Source organism: Geospiza fortis, unplaced genomic scaffold, assembly GCF_000277835.1.
Source record: "Geospiza fortis unplaced genomic scaffold, GeoFor_1.0 scaffold41, whole genome shotgun sequence".
Taxonomy (NCBI): Eukaryota; Metazoa; Chordata; class Aves; order Passeriformes; family Thraupidae; genus Geospiza; species Geospiza fortis.
The window spans coordinates 18,288,059-18,299,476 of NW_005054299.1; the positions used below are offsets into that span (position 1 = coordinate 18,288,059).

Here is an 11,418-nt window from a genome sequence, read left to right on the forward strand (position 1 = left end):
ATTTCTTACAAGCTTGGCTTTGAATAGGGGGAAGTGGAACCTCAGGCTTTGGGGAACTAAGTGATAAAAAAGTGAGTCCAAAAGGATAGAAATTAGACAATGTGAAGCGAGAGATGGAAGCTGAACTGCTGCTACCACTTTCATTAGCTGTTCTCTCTTCCTGATGACAGCCTGGTTTCCAAAAGGAGCAGAAAGCTAAAGATTTTTTTAAGACCTTGCAGGTCTTCATATATTCATCATTGTATCACCCTGCGCTCACATAGCATATCTGTTTTCCAATTTTTAATTTTTTTTCCTTGTTTTCTTTGTTTTCAGCAAAATGTCAGGGATTTTATTTGTATTTTTGTATTTCTTTACAAGGAGAAGTAATGGAGTACGTGATGGGTATTTTCTCACTTGTGATACTCCAATGCATTAATTCATAATATAGCTCTGCTGACTTTGTTACAGTTGAGCCAACCTGATAGTAAAAAAGCAAAGTTGCATTCTGCAATGTTGATTTCAGACCTGATTAAGGCTTATAAATAAGGTAGACAGGTGTGGGAAACCTAAAACCTTTCCAGGGTAATTCTGTCTTCACATCAGTCACTGGAAGTGTGGTTGTGGATCAGGTAGGTTTGTGTGGGAGTATTGATTTTAAATGGTGGGTTCTGGAAAGGGAAAAACCAACAAATTTCTGTCAAAAGTTCCTGGACCAGAATTTTGATACATATCATAATATGAATATTCTCATTTTTCTTACTGTATGTAGATTTTGTCCTTATCAGTGTATATTAATACAATACTTTTTTTTTTTTAATGCTAGTCTCTTAAATAGAAATAATGGATTTATATTGTAGATTAAATGTTCCTGTCTATCTTTTTGTTGAAAAGAAAGTTTTAAATCATAGGCTGGATTCAGAGAAAGAGGACAAGAAAAGGGTTGCAACCCAAAGCTGACAAGAGCTGACAACTAAAACCAGTTGACCTTGCTATGTGCAAATGGTCTATTAGCAGATTTAGCCTCCCCTGCTGCCTACATCATCTTCAGTTTTCAGAGCGTGAAGAATTAACAATTCCTTTTATTGCTAGGTCTTATCTCTCTAATGTCAACTGTAAAAATTTTTTCCATCTTTACCTTATTTAGAGAAACTCCCTTTCAAATCTAGTAAAGGAATATAAATGTGTAGAATGATTTCCAGTTGTGTGTGGATTGGCTGACCCAACTGTTTCTTCCCTTCTGCTGTTTTGCCATTGAGCAGCTTTTATCCGGGCAAGCTTTCACTTGGTCTCTTGTCCTGATAAGCAATGTGTAAATCTCTTGCCTGGCCTCCCTCCCTTGCAGTGCTGCCTTTTACGCCACACTTAGCAAATGCCTGGCCTGTGCTTGCTTCACAAGTCAGTCACTGGGTACTGGTTTGCTAGTCCAACAACTTGCACAGAAAGATGAAATGGGCATTTCATGGCCATGTGGGAATTTGGCCTGGTTTTTCCCTTCCTCAAATAGAGTCCTATTTGCTCTAAGGGAGAAGATACGTTTCCAGTGGCTTGGAAATGGTGATGTCTGGGGAGACTTTGATTAGAGCTATGAAGTAAAAACTTGGGTTAAATGCTTGGGTGAGATGTGGGTAGTAAACTTCGGGCCAATTCCTCAAGGGGCTTACAGGCATTTTAAAGATGTTATTTTGAGTCTGGACCAAAAGGGTTCATGGGGACAAGAGGACTCTTGGTTTCAGTGGTAGCTGCTGAATGGTCAACAGTTTGGAAAGTTGGTCTTCTCATGCCTTAAATGTCTGCACACAAACTTAGAGTCTGCTCTCACCCACCCCCACACCCCTCTACCCCACCTCATCTTTTTGTAAGCATAAAAAGTCAGCTTCTAGCTCACAGAATTTTAGCTTTGAGCAAGCAGCTGAAAGAAGCCAGCATTTTGCATGGAAGTTAGCATGCCACAAAGGGAAAGTTTTGGTGTGTGGACACCAGGAACACACGCCAGGTTTACTGCCACAGGAGACTACAAAAGCTGAGGGGGATGCAACTCTTGCCTTGGGCTGAGTAAATGAGTCTGAGTTACATGGGCAAGCAAAGTAAATGGTTACAATTCAGCTGCCAGTGAGCCAGAGTACATTACAGGAAGATGGACACAGTTCTTAGTGCGTGATTGCTCTTAGTCTGTGATTATTCCTCTTTTCCTGACTTACTGGCCACGCTTGCTCCACCTTCAGCCACCCTTGCACCTGGTTCTGTACCATGTGGAGCTAAGATGTAGTGAAAGAGGATCTAAACACAAGCTTGGCAGTGCAGCAGAGAGGAAAAACAGCTTTAATGACAGTTTTGCCTTTAGAAAACTTATATTTGGTAACCTTACCTGCTGTGCTCTGGTTTGGGGTTTTTTTCACAATGTGAATAAAAACCTGCAGGTACATGTTTCATCACTTTCTGTGGAATGGAAGTGGATCTCAGTTTCTGAGCTAGACCACAGCGTATTTGTATGAACTGTGTTAAAACTTATTCGGTGCCACCTTTTTCCCTTGCTATTTTTATCTCTCAGTATCTATTTATCTAACCTGTTCTGAGACTATATGCAAATGACTGGAAAGCCCCAGGCATTTGTACAATCTGGTGAAGAGAATGAGAACTACCTAAACAATCAAACTGAAAGTGACCCTCCCTAACTTGTGTTCAGTAAGTTCCACTTCAAAAAAAAAAGAAAAAAAGTCATGTGTTTCTGATCACTCCCCTGCGTTTCTCAATGCCCCTCCAAATTGCTCAGAAAAAAAATAGGACAGCAATGATTGTCAAATTAGAATAGAAACTGCCGCTCACTGTAAAGCTTATTCTGGGAAAATTCTTATTATACTTTATTTGTTGTAGCAAAACTGAAAATAAAATATAAAATGAATGCTTACATAACTGCTTACATAACATAATCATCATGCTTGTAATTTTTGTGCTAATGTATGAAACTTCTGACCTAGACAATACCTTGTCCACTGCATGCTTGCACATTGTGCCTAATGAAGTTATATCCGCTGCTTAAGATAGGGTCATATAATTCAGGCAGGGAGAGATACAAGCTTGCTCAATAGATACTAATACATTTCCACTCCCAAATCCACACCCAGCTCACCTGGCCTGCTGAGAAAACTGTGCTCTTTCACAGGAAGCAGACAACACCTTGTGGAGTACCATTTCTGATCTCCCAGTCTGAGCTGATAGCATCATGCATTCCACCTGAGTGCTGCCCATGTTATGCCACCAAGGAACCTCAGAATACAGTCACTGAACATTAACAACATTTATTACAGCACCTACTGGTTCAATTCTGTCTTTAGGACAGGCCCTTACCTAAGCCTGTGACAGCAGCATGCTGGCTGGGTAAAGGAACCTGGAGGATGCACAGCTTTCACTGTGCCCTTAATTACAAAGTGCAAAAATTAGCAATGTTTCAGCTGGACAAAATGAATAATGTGATGTCCAGACTTCTCTAAAGCCATGTGTTTGCTTTGGGAACCTATCTTGGGAAAGGACACAACTTGTGTCTTACTCATCACGCAAAGTTGTGCCTAAAAGAGGGTGATTCCTAGAGGGGGTTTTGCAGTAGGTGTCACTGGTCCTGCTTGCTACTTACTTGGCACTTCAGATTCTCTAAAAATAACCTTCTGTCACAGCCATTTAGTCAGTAGTAATTCTATCTGTCTGCTCGGGGACAGCAAAAAATCCTTTTAACTCAATCTTAGCTTAACTGGGGATTTGCATGGTGGATGATAACCTCAAATCGTGTCAATCCTTCAAAGCCAGTTAATGCAGGAACATGACCACAGGAAACATGCAATGTTTGTTTCCTCTCATTGTCAAACATTAGCTACAGCGCTGATTACCTTTCTCCTTCATCACTGCAAAGGAGGAGGAGTTCACTGCAGACATTGATCAGTGCAGACTCCAGCTGCCAAAGTAAAAACAGATTCATCCTACTTCAAATATATTTATGTACCTTCTTTTATTCCTCAATAAATCCTCCAGGGAAAAGAATGAGAACATGATAGACAAATCTTTCATTTATCTAGAAACAGCTGGAAGGCAATTTTCCTGAGTTGCTGAGAGGTGACACGGAGCAGGACAAGCTGGGCTAAACTGGGACTGCTCTCAATGGAGCGCTTTTCTGCATCACCAGCAGTGGCAAACCCAGCCTGCCTCTCCCAGGCCTCTGTCTGCCCAGGGCTTTCTAAAGAGGCCTTTGCTGCATGGGCTGATCTTTATACAAGAGCTGCACTACTATGACCCTTCTTGATGAACAAAATTTGACCAGAATAAAACCTGAAATCCTTCCAGCCTAGCCCCTCTACAACTACTGTCCTCAAGTTTTTGTATTCACCAGGCTATTTCTCTGAGATCTCTCATGAGCACTGAGCTGCCAGAAGAAAGAGGTTTGTGTAGGGGAGGTCTTTGGAGCCCATGTCCCTCTTGTGCAGCCCCTCTCTCCCCTGGGGTCAGGATGAGTGTTGCTCCAGCCCTGAAGTGCAGTGACATGAGCAGCAGCATGTTCTTCATCAGCCTGGCTTGTGTTCACTTTGGGCAAATCCACTTCCCCAGCAGCTGCACGAGGCTTTGGAGTGTCTCCTGAACTCAGAGTAGCAAAATGTTGTGTTTACCTTCAGTGGGAGGTATATCTCAGCTTAAAAGCCTGTCATATCCAACCCAGTCTAGTAAATATTACTGTTTTCCATTCTTTCTTACATATAGCTGTCCCTGGACCTCTACCACACAGAGGATGATATCTACAAGCTCTCGCTGGTGCTAGAGCCAAGGAACTCCAAATCTGTATGTCATCTTTTACTGCATTTTGGCATATTGCTTATTTTGTCTGCATGCAATTCATTTAATTTTTAAATGACAGTTAATGTGTTTCCTTATTCATATGTATATAAAGCTTTTTAGTGTTATATTTGTGTAGAAAACACAGGAACTATTTATAGGTTTTATTTATTTCTCCCAATATGCACTTTTATTTTAGTGCATATTGGGAGAAAAAAATAGTGGAACATGCCAGATGTCACTGTTAATTATTTTTCAACAAAATTTCTGCAAGTCCTGGAAAACAAAGTTCTGCTTTAGATATATAATCATTTATAAGTTTACATAAATTATTTATTATGTGACCCTTAGCTGATTTTCTGGATGCTGGTGCAGTTACATAAAACAACACTGAGTTAAAAGGTTTGTTTAAGGTAAGGCAAATAATTACTGTAGTATTTTAGAACTGTTTGCTTAGGTATAATTGGCTGCATCTTGGTCTCTCAAGCAATGTTTAAATAGATGAGAATAGATATTAATCTTTATTTGGTTATGTGCAACTAAAGATAATGCTGCATTCATGCATTTTTCTTTCTTTTTGAAAGTCAAAGGATACAGATAAACCTCATAATTAATAATTGAGTTATTACTCAATATTTTTACTCATAATTAATAATTGAGTTCCACTTCAAGTATTAATTATTCCCTTTCTTCTGCTGTCAAAGGCTGGGGACTCCACTTTCCTCTGAGCATTTCTTCGGTGTATCAACATTCTTATTACCTTTCATATCCAGCCTGTGATGCTCTCAGGCTGAGCCCTCTTAAGTCTGACAGCAGCAGTAGCTGAGAGTGGCTGGAAATGCTTCACAGGGGCTGAGAGCAGGGTCCAGGAGTCTGAGATTATACATTCCAGAGCTTTTAAAGGTTTTGAAGCATTCTTAAAAGCAAGCAAGGAAGCAGAAACCTTGAATTTCCAAGTATAAGGCTTCTCTGGGGTTTAAAATTGTTAATCACTCTTGGAGACCAGTTTGAGGACTGTGTGTGTGCTCCCAATGCTGTGTTATGATGTATTATGAGCAGTGATAAGGAAACTAACGAATATTTCTACAGTCAATACTAGCTCAGCTTGAATATTTGAAATTTCATTACTGAGTCTCCAGTCCTTGTTGGGTATGATTTGACCACAACAGTTATTTCAGTCCTTCTGGGTCCCTCATGCTTTCATTACTGCCAGCCAAGTTGAAATGTCACAGCCCTGTGCTGTGGAAGGACTGACGGACTGCTACCGTAAATGAAGAAAATTATCACATTGCTGCTTTGATCTCCAGCCTGAGCTTTAAGCAGGACAAAAGCAATATAAACAATGCTGTGAACTTTAACAGTGCCCAGCAGTTGTGGGAGATTTCTGCACAAGGATCAATGAACAGCCAGTGACATTGAGCGATGGCAGCACCCTGATGGGTAAAAAGCTGCAGCTGAATCGACAGCAGCCGGACTGTTTGGAGCGTTCTTCTCTTTGATGGAGTGCCAAAGCACACAGGCTCTGTTACAGGGGAAAGGATCTGTAGGGCTTTTGTATGTGGAAAAATTTGTCAAAGGCAACGTGACAGCACGGTTATGTCATTCTAACTGCTCCTTGATTTATTGTTATGTGGGTACCACTCCCATGCAGGTGCACTCTGGAGGAAATGCCTCATGCTGCTGCAATCATTTTCGAGGCAAAAGTGGAGCTGGTCTGTTAGCATATCAGTCTGCTGTGAACAGGGAGTTGAGCTAGACTTTCTTCTGCTGAAACTGGGAGGAGAGCCTTCAGTCAGTATAGCAGCCTTAAAAAAACCCTGAGGAATGACCAGCAGCTGTAGTATAGCACCTCCTTGTCACAGTGTCCTGCTTTTTCACACCCATTAATGATCTTCTTGTTAGGAGTTTTCACTAATACAGCTATTATCTAGAGGACAACTCTGCCTGTTGCAATTATAGCACTGATGATGCACTTAGGTAAATTTTTTATGTTTTCAGCAGAATTCACTTCAATGCCAAAATACATAGATGTTTGCAAACATCTGAAAATGCTTTCTCAGTCTACAATACCATGGTCCCTGCCCTGGTGAAGTAAATGGGAGACACAGTGTGAATCACAAACTGCATGACCAGACACAGTGTTCTGGAAGATTTAATAAATTCAGCTTGGAAGTCTCTGGACAGCCAGTTAGCACCTTTCCTCATAGGATGCATTTCAAATACATAAATAAAATTACCATTGTTCATTTGAGTCTATAAGTGCAATAGAAGAACAAATAATTCTCTTTGGTTAGCGGTCAGTAACATGAGGATTTCATTGCAACTTGTCAAAAAAACCATAAAAATTGAATGAGACTTCAAATTAAATAGCCTAGAAATAAGAGGAAGGCTCCAGTGAATTCAGTCTCTTTCTGCCACTGCTCACTCAGACCAGGAGATGTTAAAAGCTCTTTGTGAGGTCTTGGTAGTCTAGCACCACACTGACACTTTTAATTTGGATGCTTTGAGTCCATGCTTTTGGCAGATAGAGCTGGATGTTCAAGTTCCCTCTACTTCTTATGAAAATTGAATTTCGTTGATAGAGGGGTGTTTTCCTCCCAAACTTACTTGTGCACATTTGTATGGGTCAAAATCTATCAAGGTGTTGATAGAAGCTGTTCTAACACTTGAAAAAGGAAAAACCAAATTAATAAAGCAACCCACTAACAAATCCTTTTTTTCTTTTCCAACCAAACACAGTAAAATATGAACCTGTGACCATTTATCATCTGGATGTCAAAGGCTACAATACCATTGCTATACACAATGAGATGTGTAACATCTTTACATGTCTTAATTGTCTCTCATTCAAGTCACACCAATTCAGAGCAAGACAAATGAGACCCAGATTCTTTGCTCATCAGCTAACACAGGGGCCTTCTGAGACTGTGGACCCTCTCCCTTCTGACCCAAAACACTGAATTTTTTCTGCTTGACACAGCTTCACCTGCTAGATGTCCAGTGGCAGATGCAGGGAAAGGCCAGTTTGTCTTGCAGTGTTGTCCAAGCGTTGTAACTGGGTTTTTTTGAATCCTTACCTGAAAATGTGTTCAGGTTTGTCCTATATTTCCTACTTGAAGAATCTGAGCTGCATTCCAGAGCTATTCCAAAAGCACTGTAGTGGTGTGGAAAGAGTCAGGTTGTGAAGTCTGTGCATCCAGTGAGCTATCAGCTACGGTTCTGTCAAGACCAAGATGTTTTTGAAATAAAATAGTCTGGCTGGTGTTATCTGCAGAACAAGTCAAAGGTTAGAGCCTTTCTACTCAAGCTGCCTAGATGAATCAAGTTGTGCATCCTGACACATCTCAGCTGGAAGCCAGCGAGATTGCTGAGCACAATTCTGCCCTGCTTCTGCATCCTGCTGTCCTGCTGGTGGCACACAGAGCAGGAGCATGAGCTTATTCTGGTTGAGGCAGTCCCTTGTGTGGCTTCTGGGCATGGGTCCCTCCAGCAGGGAGTTGGGGGCAGACTGTGGTGATCTCAGAGGTTTTACAGAGGAGCAAAGCAGGTTTCTGGGCTTACCTATTTCTGGTGCCCACTGTGTTCACAAATCCTACAGACCCTCCTTCCTTCTTTCCCCCTTCCTTCAAGTCTCATTGCTGTTGAACCCTCTGGAGACGTCAGTGAGGAAAGACTGCTTGGGTTTGCTTCTGAGCTCCCTGGGTGGTGGCAGTGAAGCTGTGAGGGGGAGCACTGATCCTGACTGAAGCTGTTAGTGAAGCCCTTTAAAACCTTGCCTGATGCTTTGCTAAGCACATTTTTACAGCACGAGCACTCCAGCAGTTTGCCATTGCAGCTCTGACATTTTGAGCTGCTTTTACTGGGAAATTCAACTTCTTAATTCAGATTTGAAATTCCTTGTGTTCTGATCCATCTCTCAGCAGCCTACCTCCCCCACCACCCCCAACAAGCCAGTAGTGCCACTGGAGTGGGCATCTGGAGTGGTACCTAAACCTGACCCCACAGTCATCAACAAGCACATCCGGAAACTGGTGGATGTAAGTATTTGGAACATTACACAGGTCTAAGAGAATGGTAGATTTGATATTTTCATCATTATAATTAATTTCAAGCTTATAATAACATTGATATGGTTGGGTGAATTTCAGACATGCCATAACAAATTTGAGCTGTTACTGATACCTTCAGAAATATTTATTTTATTCCTGCAATCACCAATGGGACTAGCAAACAGGTTTCTGGGTGGAGAGGAGCAGACTTTCAGAAGCATCCAAAACCTGGCTGCTATTTAATAGGTTTGTCTATATAAATATAGACAAACCTATTAAAATATAAATATAAATATATATATACCTATAAATATAAATTCAGAATGCAAAGTTTAGTTTCTGCAGCTCTAGCCACATAGCCACAACTGAAAAGAAAGCAAATCAGAAAAAAAATCTCACACATTAATAGGTCCAATGAACTTTTCTGGAAACTCTATTTCTGGTTTTCAACTTGCTGTTAGTTTACTGTTCAGAGCATGTTATGTATGGTAAAGATAGCATTGTCTGGGTGTCACTTTAAAAATGTGGACACAAGGGCACACAGAATTAGAGCTGAGATCTTCTAGCTCCAGTTTAGAAGGTGATGTGTTGTGCTAGGTAATGTAAACAAAGCTAAACACCTCCAGATTCCTTTGGAGAGACTGAACTCTTCTTTCTCCTTTTTACAAATTAATAAGTATCTCTGGGAGGAACTATTAAATTCTGATTTTGTTTGTGTTACAGATCACTAATTGGGGTTATGTTGTTAAGATAACCTAAACAAACTCTTCAGTTGTCTTACCCAGATTTCAAATATAACTTGTTGTTTAATTTTTGTACGTGCCCTTTTTTAAAAGAAGTTTAATTTTTCTTCTAATGTGGGATGCCAGAAATGCACATGCTGTTCCTGAATTGCTTTTGTCAGTGCCATATGTGTTGATAAAAATGACTCCACATCCAAACCTCTCTTTGATATCTTGTTAAATAGGAATTCTGCCACAATCCCTTAATCTTTCCAGAATGTGCCGTGTGGGAGTTTATGTTTGTTCCTATAGTTGAGGGAGTTGCAGTTCCCTGTTCCACAATTTTGGCCTGGTTTAGGACATGTGATTTGAGTTTGACAGGATTAAAACATGGTTTGGGGCTTTTATGGATACAGCTTACTAAAAGGCTCACACCACTATACAACTGTTTTCACTTTGCCAGTATTTGTTGTTTACTTGCTGCTTTGAGTCGTGCTTTTAGCCATTGTTTTTATTACAAAAAGTGTTGAATACTACTTGGGTTTGTGTTTTAGTTCCGTCTTTATGATGTTTTTTTGAGGTCTGCCCGTCATTGGTTACAGTAATTTCATAGAAATCAGTTTCATAAGGTTCTTGTTAAAACAGGGACACTACAGATGCCTTTCATGGGTCTCGGTATATTGATGTAATGTCTTTATCAACAACATTTTCGTCTAATGAAGGAGCCTGTACTTCACTGTGTGCCTCTCAGATAGCCATGTTGATTTTGACACTCATGTTTTTCCCATCAGCATCGCACATGGCTTTAACACCACAGATGTTTGCACATCTCTGCAAACAGGAAGACAGAATACAGTGACTCCTTAGCAGCTAAGGAGGGCACCCATCACTGTATGTGACATTTGAATCTGATCCCATGTTTGTTTTTGCTTAGTGGTGGGCTGGGGTGGGTTGATGGAAGAGAATGGTTGTTAGGCACAAATTGCTCATGATTGGGGTGTCAAAATATTAGTAAACAAAATAGATTGAAACAGTACTGTGGTAGAGTAGAGGTGACCACCTAAGAGAAAAATGAAGCCAAAGCCATCTGAAGTACTCATGGGAAAGTTGCTGTTGTTTTTGTTTTATTGCCTTTTTTTTTTTTTTACTATTAAAAAGTATACTTAATGAAACAAAGGGAGTATGCCATCACCTGGGGCAGAATTTTAGTGACATTTCCATCAAAGAAGAAAAAGTAAAGCAAGAATAATTACGTGTGAAGACATGTGGAGGATCATCACTAGATAAATGCTGATGTCAAATTTCCTTTAAAAATCAGCCATTTTTTCCATAGAGTCCAATAACATGCATATTGAAATACTAAGGAAAATAAAAGGAATAAAACAGTTGCAAGAGAGCATCTGAATAGCTGAATAAAAGATTAGTTTACATGTAATTATATTGTTGAAGAGGCTGGTATAGACTCAGGATAAACTAGATAATAGTACAATAATATCTTCTTTTCCCCCCAGTCTGTCTTTAGGAACTACGATCACGACCATGATGGTTATATATCTCAGGAAGACTTTGAAAGTATAGCTGCCAACTTCCCCTTCTTGGACTCTTTCTGTGTGCTGGACAAAGACCAGTAAGCTTGGAGATCTCTTTGTGGTGCTTTTTTCCCCCTTTTCCTCAATTTGAAAATTTAGAAAATACATATATTGGAGAAACAGCGGCTCCCAAATTTCTTGTGTCTGACAAGATTACTAAAAACCAAATTCTGTTATCATTTAAGTTCTTATACTCCAGTCAGTCCTTTAAGACCTAGGTTGGAGTCCTGCTTTACCTGGTAATTTAAAAATCATTTATGTAAT

General features: G+C 40.2%; 1 protein-coding gene across 3 annotated transcripts in view; it reads left to right on the plus strand.

The window, feature by feature from the left end:
* The window catches only part of RASGRP3 (RAS guanyl releasing protein 3), a 58,583-nt gene that overhangs the window by 38,284 nt on the left and 8,881 nt on the right, over positions 1-11,418 (plus strand). For 2 of the 3 annotated variants that reach the window (XM_005416256.2, XM_005416257.2), the window contains exons 10-12: positions 4,723-4,800; positions 8,715-8,831; positions 11,077-11,192. In XM_005416256.2, the coding sequence (XP_005416313.1) occupies positions 4,723-4,800; positions 8,715-8,831; positions 11,077-11,192 (311 nt within the window). The remainder of the gene's footprint in view (positions 1-4,722; positions 4,801-8,714; positions 8,832-11,076; positions 11,193-11,418) is intronic. The other variant, XM_031060893.1, reaches the window with a different exon arrangement.